Source organism: Drosophila kikkawai, chromosome X, assembly GCF_030179895.1.
Source record: "Drosophila kikkawai strain 14028-0561.14 chromosome X, DkikHiC1v2, whole genome shotgun sequence".
In the NCBI taxonomy this organism is placed as follows: domain Eukaryota; kingdom Metazoa; phylum Arthropoda; class Insecta; order Diptera; family Drosophilidae; genus Drosophila; species Drosophila kikkawai.
The window spans coordinates 26,129,635-26,145,106 of record NC_091733.1 but is presented as its reverse complement, the minus strand read 5'-3'; the positions used below and the strand labels follow the sequence as shown (position 1 = coordinate 26,145,106).

General features: G+C 38.1%; 1 protein-coding gene across 9 annotated transcripts in view; it reads right to left on the bottom strand.

The window, feature by feature from the left end:
* The window catches only part of LOC108080311 (uncharacterized protein CG43867), a 121,763-nt gene that overhangs the window by 13,318 nt on the left and 92,973 nt on the right, over positions 1-15,472 (bottom strand). Inside the window, exon 1 of one of the 9 annotated variants that reach the window (XM_070287784.1) lies at positions 12,368-13,883. The exons of 7 other annotated variants lie outside the window; for them this stretch is intronic. In XM_070287784.1, the coding sequence (XP_070143885.1) occupies positions 12,368-12,388 (21 nt within the window). In that variant the 5' untranslated portion in view covers positions 12,389-13,883. Of the gene's footprint in view, positions 1-6,375; positions 6,731-12,367; positions 13,884-15,472 lie in introns of those variants that run through there. One more of the 9 variants, XM_070287786.1, reaches the window with a different exon arrangement.

Here is a 15,472-nt window from a genome sequence, read left to right as displayed (position 1 = left end):
ATGAGCAGACGCAATTAAGTGGGGTTCATGGGGCTGATAGAAAGGGTTCCTCTAACCAAGCCAGACGTTGAGTAAGGAGCAAGGAGCAGGTCCCACTTTACGGTGACTCACTATTCTGTGTGTTTGGCTGGCCAAAAAGGGGTAATCCCCCTTCCTTGATAGATAGATGATTAATCGGTTTATAATGAAGACAACAGCCGCTGTGGAAGCTGTTCTCTGTGGGTTGATGAAGAAATAATGACTTTTCCCAGGCAACTACTCTATTTAGCTTTGTTTTTCCCCCTCGTCTAGATTTTTCCCGGTGAACAAATTGTGCTGCTGCCTTTCCTGGGCAATTTGTTAATATTACTCGAAATGTGCCGCAGCTCAAATAGAGTTGCCGTTGCCGTTGGGGTTGCCACCACCCCCTGCCTCCTGGCACTTCCTTTCCCCATTTCCCTTTGTCGTGCCACTCATATCAAGCGTCGCATGTTGCACACACACACACACACACACACACCCAGAAATATGGGGAAAACAGCATATTTGTTTTATTTGCGTTTCTTGTGTTTCTTTGACTTCTTGAGCAAACAGCCAGCCTCCTTCTCCCACCCTCTGTCTTCCCTGCCCTCCCTGCTCTCCTTCAGCCCCGTCTCCTTATCGCACCCTCTTCTTTTTTTTCTCCCCCGACGTTTAATTTGGAGTCATGATTCCATTGTTATTTATAGTCAACAAAGCGGCAGCCGCTTGAGAAAAACAGCCAAAGGAGAGAACAGCCAGAAGAGGTGTACGCCGAGGCTTGTATACCCTTGATGGTTTATAAATCAAGAATTATTATTATTATTTTTTATATTTATCAATATTTTTTATGAAGAATTAAATTTTTAGTGAGAAATTCAACTAAATACACATAGATATGAATGAGAAATAGCCTAGATTTTATGTAATAATGATAAGAAAATAGTTTTGACTAATTTTAAAACCTTTAAGAAGAAGGAAAACTAACTTTGGAAAGCCATAGCCTCCTGTATACCCTTACAGCTTATATAAATAATATTATAAAAATTAAATTAATTATAATTAAGCCAAAAATTCATTAATTTCATTTCGGAAAACGGCTCTGCGTTAGTTTTTATTAGTTTAAAAAAAACTGCATACCAATTTTTTGATTTTAAAATATTTGAAATTTTTTTCAATTTTGTACCATTTTTAACAATCCCTTCTAAAATTTGGAGAAAAAATTAAAAATATTTTTTATCTTTTGGAAATGTCTAGAATTACTCGCCTGTTAATGCTGATCAAGAATATATATGATTTATGGGGTCGGAAATGACTTCTTCTCTATGTAGCAAGCTTCCAACTAAATGAAAAATATTTATACTTTGCCAAAATATCCTATTATTAGCCTAACAAAATTATATTTAAAATCAAAAGACCCTGTCAGAGGGTATAAAAAATATGGAAAAATAAGATATAGAAAGAGGGGGGACAGCCTAGAAGAAGAATAGCTAGGAGAAGGAGCCAAAGAAGCAGCAGCAGTAGCAGAACCACTCAAGAAAACACTCCATAAAACATTGTTGCCGCCCCCGCGCTCTCTTCACTTTCCACCTAAAAACAAAAAAAAGATGGAAGGAGAAACCTTCAACCCGCCCCCCCCCCCAAAAAACATTATCCACCATCTGCTCCTCCTGTGGCACGCGCCATCTTCTCCTGGTCGTCTTGCAGTCTGGGGAACTGCCACTTATCTGGTATCCCCCATTCCGGGTATTTCCCCCCCCCCCCCAATATCTATGGGATATCGTTAACTGCACGCATATCTTTATTTCCAGTCATGGTCTCTAGAATTGGAATTGCTCATCTCAGACAGAGTCTCCACATCTTGGGGAAAGGGAGAAAGAGTAAGGGGAAAGTCCCGGACAAATTGTTTAAGGGGAGAACCTAATGGAGAATCTTGAATTACCAACTCAACACACCTGTTTGGCACTATTTTAAAACTGAAATGATGTATATAACCTTTTAGTTTTTCTTTACAAATCCATGATATTAATTTAGGGATTACATCTCAAAAGTATAAAATGTTTTTCTACCTTTCTATACTTCTAAAGTCACCCTTACTTACTCCAGGATCAAAGTAAAATTCCTATCCTGCCTCAACATTTTCATTTTATTCTCCTCCTCCTCCTCTAATCCCTGTTTATAGTTCATCTCTCTTTGGAATGTTCCATTGTTCCTTTAGAAAATCGCTCAACCCTTACCATGATTTTTCATTCTCATCGCGGCTGCTGTGAATGATTTTCCCATTACAGTCAGTGTCAATATTTGCTGCATGTTTTGGCAGCTTTGAAATTGAAAATGTGCATGTTTCACATTATCCTGGAACGTGGTTACATGGCAAACTTCATCATGCTCGGCATCCTTTGGAGTCCTCCCATTCTCCTATTATTTTTCCCCTTTTTTTGTAACCTCTCAACTGCTCCGTCATGCAACAAAAATGGCAAAAGCAAGGAGGTATGGTGGTGAGGTCGACTAGGGGATACCCTTTAGTAGCCAAAAAATGGATAGAAAAGCAAATAAGCTTTAAAGGATTTCTATGTAGAGTTATTTACAAAAGGCTTCTTTTATTTATAATTTAATTTCAATAATTTAATTTTATTAATTTAATTTCAATAATTTAATTTTTAATAAATTTAATTTTAATAATTTTAAATTTTTATTAAATAAAATACCTCCCTATAGCTTAGAACTCTTTCATACCTTACTAACTTCCCTAAAATCATCCTTAATTATTCTATAAATTCTTCCGCATAAATCCCCTGCTCATCATACCCTCTCAATACCCTCTAATTACAGTGCAAAAACCGGAAAATGCTTCGCGGCATGATGATGTCTGGCGTTTGCTTTTAATTACAAGAGCCACTTGCAGTCTTTCTCTTAAACGGAATTTACCTTTAAGTAAAGGAAATTTGTATCCTTCCCACAAAAAAAAAAAAAAAAAGAAAACTGATGAGGCAATCTATTCCAGAACCAAGCATTATTTATGCATTATCCCTCAGTTATATATGAGGTCAATTTAGTCTGTAATGTTACTTCCCTCAACTGATTTATAATGCAGACACCGTTTGATGTATTCTCGGCGAAGCTAAGCCCCCATCCCCGCCCTCCCATCTTGGCCCGTTTGTGCAAGGGCTTAACTTAATCAGTTTTGAATAAAAACAAAAAAAAAAAAAAAATAGAAGAAGGGAAAACAAAGTTTGCCACACCATCTGCCAGACAATAAACTAAAACAAAAGTTTCGCGCTTTTGATAAAAGTTTTTACCCCTTTTCTGTGCTGGTTTTTTGCCTCTTTTACTGCTGGCTTTTCCTCAATTTTCCTCACTTTTCTGCTCGTTCTTTGGCGGCTTAGTAATGGCTGGGTATTTATGGATAATGCATCCAGCTTAGGGCATAGTTTTTCTTGAAGCTATAGAGGCATTTATACAGGGCTTGGTGCTTAAGGAAAGCAAAGATATATAGAGATTAGGGCTAAGGCTTAATGGAAAAGGGGAAAACTGAGTGAAAGCTGACAAAGACCAGACTTTCAGAGCAAATAAATCATAATTAGTAAACTATCATCAAAAGGATTTTGTGATGTATAAAATATTAATACTTATTTTAATAGGAAAAAACGGAAGAGCTACATAAATATATTTCAACATTCTCCCCCTTCTAAATACTCTAAAAAAACCTCTATTAAAAATTATTTTAAAACCCCTAAAATGAGCTTTAGACTTTACTCTTTAATTTCCAAGACTTAAAGTTCCTTCGCAGTCTTGGCTGCCACTTTAACTTGTCGCCAGAGTCCACCCAGACCCTCACAGATCTTGAGACTTTCCAGTTTCCAGCTTCACAGCTTCACAGCTTCCACGCTTCACTTGGAGAAAAAAGGGGCTCCTTCAGTGTCCGCCTGACTGGGCTGCCACATTGTCAAGGGCCTGGCACTCGAGAGCAATGCGAAAAGGCAAACAACAATGTCCAGGACAAGAAGCACTTGCAGGAGAGGCAGGAGCAGCTGCAGGACTCTGACTGGGAGGCGGAGAAGGTCTTCCTTATGTCTGGCAGCAATTTCGAAATGAAAATAATGGAAATGCGCCGCGATATTTCAGCGACTGCTCAATAACTTTCCTCATTTTGCTTTGTTGGTAAAACGAAAAAAATATAAAAGAAAAAAAAAAAACGAAAGAAAGAATTCAAACCCAAACCAATCCGAAAGAGAGTCTTCAAGGGGAATCAACGCCAACTGCTTGTGACACACAAAACAGCAAAAATTGTTGGGTTTTTGAGACTTGTACCATTTTTGGGGTGTAAATGATGTTTTTTCCGCTTCACTGAAAGTCTCCTCATCATTTAAACATTTCCATTTTCCATTTCCCATTTCCCATTCCGATCGAGGCGAGTCTTCTATTCTGACAAAAAGAGTAGCTCCACTCGATTCATTAGGCGACTGCCAATTGCCAGAGGGTTAGGCTTGGAGTTTGTGGGGGAAGTGAGCTTTAATTATGGAAACCCCACAAATCTCAAACCCTCTTCAAAAAATGTTGGCTTCGAATTGCACTGCAGTTTGTCTCTCTCTCTCTTGGGTTTGTTTTTAGGATACCCTATAGTTTGGGGTACATTATGTTTAAATTTTATTTTATTTTTTGTATTTATATATTTTATTTTGAAAAGTTCTTCTATTTAGAAACCTTCTGAGTTCCCAATGTTTCAGTTAGATCAAAAGGAAGCACCCATTTTTATGGCTTATAAATACCTCTACCTCTACCTAATTCTTCTTAAAGGGTATTTAAAGAGTCATCTACACCCCCTTTAAGTTAATTCTTTTTTAATTTAGAGAAAAGCCTTTTGTGGCATAAAAACAGCAGGGGGGGGGGTAGAGGAAAAAACTTTTGCACGGCCAATGACAAAAAGTGCATTCAAGTGTAAGTTCAAGCGAAATGGGAAGCGAGACTGTCCCCGGTCCCATTCCCATTCCCGTCTCTGTCTGTCCACGGGCGCCGGGAAGTAACAAAGAAAAAAAAACACCAAGAGGGGGGCAGGGAAAACCTTTCTTTCCTTACTCTTCGATCAAAACTCTCGTTAACGTGACCTTTTCTCAAACCAATTAAGCGTGAAGAGCCAGCCAGAACAGAATCTTCGCAGAAAGAACGAGACTAGCGAGCAATTAAAAGCATTTTCCTGAACTATACCCCACCGATTTTCCCCCCCCGGAAAATGACACGCATTCTCCCTGTCTCAGTTTTTCGCCGCGGCTCATAAATATTAGATTTTTATGAAGCATTCGCGACGACGACTGCTCACAGCTGGGGCCCAACACGTAAAAAAGCAGTCAAAGACATTTGCCGATGGAAAATGTAATAGAAGAAAGCTGGGTGAGAGGGGGAAAACTCCAATGAGGAGGAGAGGGAGAACTTTTCCGAGGGCAAAGGACTGCCGGCAAATATTTATCGCAATAAAGAGACGTCGGAGAACGACGAGTGTATTGTGTATGCCAAAGAAGCGTGTTCTCAGTTCATTATGAGAGAAACTGAAGATTAGTGATTTTCCCCGAGACGGGGATCTCTTTGAGGAAAATGAAGGAGCTTAATAATAATATTAATAACTCGTTTAATTTAAATTATTAATTTTAAATATCAGAGTCTGAGAATAATTACACATATTCTTCATATTGATTTCTTTCTATCTATCTATCTATCTTTCTTTCTATATATCTATCTTTCTATCTAAATATCTATTTATTAACCTATCTATATTTGTATCTAGCTATTTTTTATGTATCTATTTTTTTATCTAATATTAAATATTTTATTTTTATTAATTTGAACCTTAGAAAATAAAGTTCTTATTGAGACACAGAATATATAAACAGTTCTTAAAGCAAATCTTATTGGAAACCCATTTTCAAATAAGAAATTAGAGTAAAAACCTGGCCAGTATAGACTATAATATTATAATAGGTTTATTATTTATTAAATAATATAAATTACATTAAATTTTATCAAGAATTAATCAAGTTTAATCAAAGTTCTCTATTATATATTATCCCTAAATAATATATTTCACTTGAAACTCCCCCCTGAGGCAGTGTTTATGAATCATATTACATACTATATATCTATCTGTTTGGAGTTCTGTAAACTCTATATCTTTTATATTAAATATTAAATAATATTATAAACAGTAAAACATTTTTTAAAGAATTATTTAAATAAAGTTATATATATTTTTTGATATTGATTCACATTTCCCTAATTATTTTTTCCAATTGAAACTCCCCCCAGGCAGTGGCTATGACTCATATCTCCATCTATAAGCTTCAAGCTTCTCTAAAACCTATTGTTCAAACAAAGATATATACATACATTGTGGACATCCTGTGCGATGCTGGCCCCTTTCCGCTGATTCTGCGATTTTCGCCATTTTTATTCGAATTAGAATCGAGCTAGAGAGATTTCTTATAAGATCGGCCAAAGGTTCATTGCCAGGGCATTCTGAGCAGAGGGTTCCAGGGGTTCCGGGGTTGGTTTAACACTCAAAACAACACACACGCACACGCACAACAACAACACACGCCAACTATTTTAGTGGGAATACGAATTAAGGAGGGCGGCATAAAACTGGTTTCAACGATCGCGCGAGCCAAGGGTAGGTTTCAATTTCGTTTCCTCAAGGGTTTCTTTTTTTCCACACTTCGTATTTTGTATTTTTGTGTATTTCTTTTTTTTTGTATTTATGGCACAGCAAAAAAAAAATAATAATGCGAAATTTAAATTTAAACTTGAGTTTTAAATAAAGTTCTCAAGCGGTTTTGTGAAATATTTTTCAAGGAGAGCCGAGCGCCTGGAGTGAACAAGTCGAGCTGCCAGCAGGAACTGAACTGAACTGAACTGAAGTGAAGTGAAGCCGCCACCGAAACTGAACTCGAACGGGGAAAAAGACTGCGGGAAATTGTGCTGCTGCCTCGGGTGGGAAATTCTGCTGTGGCAGAGGGAAATTCAGCAGCGACAGCGACAGCGACAGCTGAGTTTGAGGGAAGTTCCAGCGATGCGTGCGTTTAGGTTTTATTTTTGGGGTGGCATCATCATCATCATCGAACGGGAGCAATTCATCTCCTCAGCATCCCACTTTGCACATTTCAGTTTGAAATGCTATATAGACGAAGCATATATCGCGTGCCAGGCCAGATTAAACTGCTGCCTTTTAGGGAGGGAATACTCCCTCCTGGGAGGGGGGAGGAAGGAGGATTCAATGGGGTTTCCCTCAAGTGTGGTATGCATTACTGCAGTAATTAAATCAAATGTATTTAGCAAACTAAATGCCTTATAAACTGTAATTTAATTTGTTTTCTAAGGTAATTCTTAAGAGTTTTTATAAAAAAAAACGTTACTATAAATATTTCATATTTTTGAATAGTTAGTAAATATGAAATAAAAATTGTTCATGGGAAAATTCCATTTTTTATAACATGTTTAATAATTAAATTAAATATTTTTAATGTAATTTAGATAAAATAAATTAGTAATTACTTTTAAACTTTCAAGAGAAATAATGAAAATTATATGAACCATTATTATTATTATTATTATTATTATTATTATTATTATTATTATTATTATTATTATTATTATTATTATTATTATTATTATTATTATTATTATTATTATTATTATTATTATTATTATTATTATTATTATTATTATTATTATTATTATTATTATTATTATTATTATTATTATTATTATTATTATTATTATTATTATTATTATTATTATTATTATTTATGAATTAAATATTTTTTATGAAAAAGTTAAAATAATACTTTTAAAATTTATTAGGAAAAAATAAAAAAATTTAATTAAATTCAAAAATAGCTTTAAAAACTTAGAAAAAATATTACAAATTGCTAAGAAAAGGAAATATATTATTATCACTATATTTAAATAGAAATCTTCATTAAAAACATGTTTTAAAAACAAATTAAATACAAAATAAAAATAATAAAAATAAAAATATATATTTAATAAATAAATTAAACAATTATTAATTAATTCTTTAATTAAACCTAAATAGGAAAGGAGAAATCCAAGACTGTAGCCTGATTCTATGTACCACATATTTTACAGAAATCCTGGAACATATGAGAAACATCCTCCTGTCAACTAATCCCTCCCCCCTTTGGATGACTCACAGTGTCAATGACTTCCCCAAAAAAAAAAAAATAGAAAAAAAAACAGAGCAAAGAATAATGCGCTCCAGCTGGAGACGGATGTCAGTTGGGTGAAAGTGCGTGTCATGTGGCGTCCAGCTCCTCATCCGGAGCAAAACGGAGCGCCATTCCCGCAGGGAGGATACGGCGGGGGCAGGTGCTCGTTACTTGTCAGATTATGTGTGTATGGATGTTGACTTGAAGCTAGAGCCAGAGCTTGGAAGCTCAACCAACTGAAGCAGCGGCGCCAGGCAATTTATCTCTCTCTGTTCCGCAGGATTTTTGCTTCCCAAAAATATATATATTTTTGTGTTTGTTGTGTTTGTTTTTCGCCCTTTTTCCTTTGACTCACATAATAAATATAACATGTTGCTCGAGACTGACTACTCCTTCTGGCTGATTGTTTGCGGTTTGGCGTTAACAATTTGCCTGATTAAAGGCCGGCAATAACATAGAGTGGCCAAGGCAGCAACCCACCAAGGGAGCACCAGGAGCTGCTGGATGACTCAGTGGCCCTGTCATCCGTCAGAGAATACAACGCGATACGCAGATGCGGACTGAGATTGGCCAGACAGAAATGGCAAAACAATGCCGGGGGAGCAGACGGAGAAAAGATGGATGGAGCCTCCAGACTGGATGGCGGCCAAACGGAAGGAGACACTTTCCACTCTCAGACTTTCCCTCTCAAAGTGGCGCCCCGACTGTGAATGGGTTTTTTGAGGGTTCTTTCTTAGATGTCTATCGGTGCCAGATGATGCTAATCAACGAAGAAATTGAAATTTGCGATAGAAATTGCAGTTTATAGTTTGTAATCTTTGCAAATTTATGTAAAACTATAGGGTTAAGTTAGCTTTTATATATAATTTTCTGAAATTATACACTATTCTTTTGATTCTAGACCATATCTTATTTTGTCTGAGGTTTTTTGTCTTTAATCAGTGTCGATTTACATTTAATTTAAGCTCAAATAGTAATAAAAGTTTTAGAAAAACTTGAGTTTTCATTTTAAAAATTTTAATTAATATTTAAGAATTATATTTAATATTTATTTTTTGCTTTTAATATTTATATTATAAATATTTTAAAATATTATTAACATTTTTATCAAAACAAAGCTCTGCAGCCTTTTTAAGAACTTTATAAAATTTAAATTAATTAATAAACACAAATGAAACCCTCTTGGTATAATAGTTTTTCACCTGCAGGCTTTTACCCATCAAAACCCTAACCTGGCACCGATTTCGTAACCATTCCACCACTCCTCCCCCTTTCAGTTGGCTGACCCAACGTTGCCGTGGGATGTGGATATGTGGATGCTGAAGATACAAAGACATCTCGCGGATATCTATCGCATCATTCACAGCCGTGAGTCGCAAGTTGAGCGTCGCGACTCCTCGCGCTATTTATAAATATTTATGCGTCCCGAGGAGTCTCTCTCGTGCCCTGGCTCGTGCAGGAGAAGAAGAAGTAGCCACAGAAGCCGCGGTCCGCCAAATGATGTCGTCGACTTGCTGATGAGTCTAAAATAAAGAAAGCATCAGCCAGCGCAGCCATCGGTGGCGGCGGCGGCGGCTACAAAACGCAGAAACCACTTAAAACCAGGAAAGGAAAAAAAAAAGTGGCAAAGCCACAAGGGAAATATGCAACTTCCTAGTACTTTCTACCTGCACTTTCAACTAACTGAACTATAAAGATAATTCTTCTATAAGTCTGAAACCTGTGGAACAAGTGTATTATAATATTTTTGATCATCATATGAAATTTACGATCAATAACTAAGAAATTGTGGGAGATACAAAGCTTTAAAACAACAAGAAATTCTGAAAATAAGTCAACTAACTCAATTTATACAAATAAGTTAAAGAGACTATATATTAAAAAAAAGATGTATAACAAATATCCATGGTATATACCCTTTAAAATCTGCTATTAATGGGTATTGGAGTAAAGCGGATAATGCTAGAGGGAGAGCAAACTCGTGGCACCACATAAAACGCATTACATTTTTCAAATGCGCATCAGCGGCGTACGATATTGGGATGGGGTATTGGATCAGGGACTGGCTGTGGGACTGGGGCATGCCAGCACTGGCTATATAGCCCAGAGTCTGGCCAGGGGCACATGGAGAAGGAGTAAGTGTGGGCGACATGCGGAGGCCTCGAGCGAAAGTGGCGACGACGACGACGACGACGACGACGACGACGTTGGAGACCTAGACGACGATGGCGGCTGGCTAGGCTAGCACTGGCACTGCCACTCCGATGACGGATGCATGCATCATTAATTCAGCAGAAACAATGTTCAACAACTAAATAGCAACAAAAAGTAGCCACATCCATTGCTGGAGGGGATTGCACAATGAGGAGGAGGAGGAGGAGGCTAAGGAGGAGGTGATGTGGGGACAGAGGTCCGCCAACGCTTAGCTTCACCGCATAATCGAAGTGCACTCTCCAAAGGGGGAGAAATGGAGGTGATAATGGCAGCTACGACAATGATAATACCTCGTGATCTTAGTATTTTTGAAAATAGGTTCAGTTGTAATATTTCATAAGCTGCTGCAGACTTGGTTAAAAACAAACTTTTTAATAATAATTTTAAATAATATAAAATAAATTTGAAATCTTCTCTTAACCGATCACTTCCCACCTTATCCCCTGACAGGGTATCTGTGAGTTCAGTTGGGTTAGATGTCTGTCATTATTGGCGAATGCAATTAACAATGTGGCCCACTTACAATGCAGTGGACCCAGTGCATCCGCCTTTCTTGGGGTCTGGTTCTGGATCTGGATCTGGATCTGGATGTGGATGTGGATGTGGCGCATCTAATCAATGTTTACCAAGAGATAAATGGGCAGTCAGTGCTGGAAGCTTTTGGAGCTGATCCATCCACGTGCCTTTCTCTGGGCAATCAATCAACAGCCGTAGCTACTGTTGCCTCATCCCATTGGACGCGGATGCATCTCACGGATGCCCGGCTATGATGATGATGCTGCAGCAGCAGCAGCATCAGGGGCAGGGGCAGGGGCACCCACGTTAATTGAAATGGGGCAGAGTGTGGGGGCACAAGGGAAACTCGAATGGGAATGAAACTGGACTGCAACTGGGACTAAGAATCGAAATGGGGACTATTCATCATGCAAACAATCAAAGAGATGACGATGGACGGTTGGTTGGGGTGCTGGCGATAAGTGGCTCCAGGAAAGTGGAAAAAATTCAATCAACAGGCTGACCCACTTCTCGATTGGCACTCCACCACCGCTGTGGCAAAGGTTAAAAGTTCAAATGCGAAATGCTTAATTGCATTTCCAGCCACCATCGAATGGGAGCACTCTGGCCATCAATTTTTCCCCGATTTTGAAATCATGCGTCATTCAATATATGCACATAAATTAACACACCCCCGCACACACACATCCATCTACTCAAAAGTGAAGAAAAAAAAAAAAGAAAGGGGGCGCCCTGCTCTAATTATAGCAAATTCATATAAAATTAATACGAAATTTGTCAGGTAAGGCAGGTGGGCGTTGCAAGGGATTTATCCAATCGGAAGCCAAGAATCTGAATTATGTTTAAAAACTCATAACTTGGGCAAAGACACATTCGTTTTTTTTTTTTTATCTTAGCAGAGGAATGATCTTTCCTGTTTAAGTAGATCAGATATAGAGACGATGAGTGAGGTTTTAGATATGGAAATATGGAATATCACTGTTGAAATGAAAAATATCCTTGTAATATCATTATTTGGGGTTGATAAATAGAGTACTAGCGGGTATTTTTATAGAAATAGTTAATGAAAATGATCGAAAGCTGTGTAGATATGTTATAGGATTACTAAATTATTTTTATAAAATTGTTTTAAGAGAAAATATTGTTGTAATATCATTATTATCCTTTGACAGAGATGTCCAAACTTGTATTTTAATTATGGGAGTTATAAATTAACATTTAAAAATTGTTATAAGAAAATATCCTACCCCTACCCTTGGATTACAAGATCCTGTCCTTATTATCACTTTTAAATTGTTATTTTTGTATTTTTTTACTGAATTTCTTTTCTAATTAAATAGTTTTAGGTAAACTGGCTGTAATCTGGCCTATTACTATATGTTTTTTTGCTGTTTTATTAATTTATTTAAGGACTCGCTTACCTTCTTCCTATAGTTATCCATTCATATAAGGATTTGTTTCGTTGCTTTGATGACTTGCGTTATATTTGGGCGAACTTTTGATTTGTTTCTCCAGTTCTCCTCTGTTTCGTTGTTGCCTATGTTCCTCTTCACTCTCACTCTTGCTGCTAACATTGACCGTTACTGCTACCGTTACTTGTTACTGTTACTCCCACAAGCGGTTACTGTTACTTTTACTATTGCTGTTGTTGTTTTTGTGGTTGTTGATGATGCCGCATTCGTTGTTGCTGGTATTTTCTTTGTTTGTGAGGAAAGCAGACGCAACAGCGACGACGCTTTCCCAAACGCTGAGCTAGCAGCATTTTGGAGCACCTGCGAACAGCGAATTTTCCTTACGATGTTTCCTTGTCTCCTCCTGCTCCTGCTCCTTCACCTTCTTCTTCGTCTTCTTCCGCTTCCTCTGTTTCTTGTGGGCTAACTGCTTGGCGTTTCGTGTAGCGGCATTTTAGGAGTATTTGCTTTCACTGTAAACGTATTTCCTTTTCCTTCCTGTGTTGGCTTTTTTCGCAGTTTCCTTTTGGTTTCTTATTCTGGTTCCTTGTTCTAGCACTGTTTTTTCTCTCGTCTTCGTCGTTGTTGTTGTTGTGGTTGTCGTTGCTTTAGCTGTTTTGTAAATGGACGTTTTGTTGTTGTTGCTGGCTTTCTGGCTTGGCTTGGCTTGGCTTAATTTTGATATGTGTCGTGTGTTTGTTTTGTTTTATTTTTGTTTCACTTGTTAGTTTTAGTTGCTTGGCCCTTGGCTTCGTTGTTTTTTTGTTGTTTAAGTTTTAGTTAACTTCCTGGCCTCCTCTTATTGTATTTTGTCTGTCCTTTTTGGGCCGTCTTTGCTCCTGCTGCTGCTGCTGCTGCTTCTTCCTTCCTTGCCTGCTCTCCTTCTTCGTTCGCCTCTTCTTCTTCTTCGCCAGTCAGCTGTCATTGACATGTGCTCTCTTCATCTCTCTCTCTGTTCGAATGCTCTGGTATTTGCTCTCCCGCTCACTCTCTCTTGGCATTTGGGGTGGCTCGCACTTTCTCCCCCTCAGAGAGAGAGAGAGAGCCCGTGTGAATGGCCGCCCTCTTTGTTGGTGTTGTACAATGCAATAATATAATGTCCTATAATCGACGACGTTTATCAATTTGTCCTGTCATCGCCACACAAGAATCAACTACAAAACAAAAAACTAGCCGTATTTTCGAATGATTCCCCTCGAGAACGAGGTTTTTTAAGGGGCTAATTTGATATTCTTTTAATTTTCACTCGCAGTCACTCTTTTGCAGGTGTATGTGTATATGTGGGACATTAGGCGCGCGCCTTTTACCGTTATCCGCTGACAGGCGATGACTTCACCGCTTTTTACTGGGTTAACTTTTTGATTTCGACTGTTTCGGCCTTCCGGAGGTTATTATTTACACAGTTCCACACAGTGGTTAATATTATTATGGGGAAATGAAACAAAAACCGACAGACTCGCGCAGCTACAAGTCTTCTTTTGCACAACTTTTACGCTTTGCCTTTTGTTACGCTGCTTCTTCCCTTTTCTTTGGCATTCCATTCTGGCTTTCTCTCCTTGGCGCTCTCTTCAACCTCTCTCTCTCTCTCTCACGCTCTCCCATTCAGCTTTTGGGTTTTTTCTTCACGCGTGTTGTTGTTTTTTTCGGGGTTGTTTTCTCTTTTTCGACAGCTGGCTACAAAAAAGTTGCCAAAGGCAAAATTATTCCATTTCTCACGGTTCTCTCGCGTTATCTCTCTGTTTCGTTCTCTCAGCTGTCAAGCTCTGCAACCCCCTTACAGTTTGGCTGTCACTGGCTTAACCACAGTTTTAGAGCGATTGCCCACTCGTTGTTCTTGTTGTTTGTTTTGCTTGGCTTTTCCCAGCGGCGCTTTCCAACACTATCCATCGCCATGTGCTCTGCAGGCATTTTGCAACCCCCAACCCCTTGAAAAATTCCCTAATTGGCCGCGTTGAGGCATTTCAAAGTGTTCTCCTGTTTATATTTTCTCTTTTTAATGCATAATTAATGCGATAGGGCGCCAATTTGGAAGGGTCAGAGGGGGGAAAATGGGGTTGGAACCCTTGTTTAGTTAACAGTCAAGCATCCTGCGGCGACAGCTTGTCCTGACAGCCAAGGAGAGCGTTCCGGAAATGGAGTGGGTGTTACGTTGTACGTGTATATAGAATATGGAATATGGTTGGGTGGCCCCACCTCTGACCTTGACTGGTTACGGGTTGCCAAAATGTTGGTCCCAGGTCCCCAGGGGGGTGGGTGGGTATTTCAATTTTATAAAATAGACTAGAGAAGGTTAAACTGTTTAGAGGGAAAGCGAGCATAGAAAAAAAGACTTTAAGACGAGGGAAATGAATTAAAATACCTCGATTTGGTGCCTTGTTTATTGTATATTTTTCAAATATAGATTTTTTGTTTAAGATAATTTAGATACCATGAGAAATTTAATTTTGTTACTTTTCTATATTTTAAAATATTTTTTATAAAGGCTTTTGGTTATGAAAAGAACACAAAAAACTCACAAAGAGAACTTTTTCCTAGTAAAAAATTATTTAAAAAGTTTAAACTTGTATATTAATCAGCTTTTAATATTCTCTTCTTTTAGAAAGCTTAATTTTAATTTGATTGCCAATCACAAAAGTCTCTTGGTCCACAGGAAAACCCTCCCCCTTGGCTTTTTAATCCGCAAGGATAATCAATCATCCCAAAAAACTTCCGTTATGTTCACAGCTTTGCCTCACCTCAAACTCATAACCAACACAACAATAGACCCTCGGTAATAGTTCTAATGAGCTAACCCCATTTTAAAGCCCAGCGACGACTAATTGAAGCATAAGTAACGAGCCTGTTAACAGTTTGGCTAGATACCCAAACCCACAGGAGCAGGGCTCTAAAGGGTTGCTGCTGCTGCTGCTCCAGCTTAAACACATTTCGGGGGTGGCTGTGGCTCTTGTTCTTTTCGGTCCACAAGGCCCCCGTTGGCTAGTTAACATCCACGTGTTTGTACATGAATTTAATCTCGGCGCAAACAAAGTAACAAGAATTCAATTTGTCACAGTGGTTGGGCCTCCGCTTCGTTTG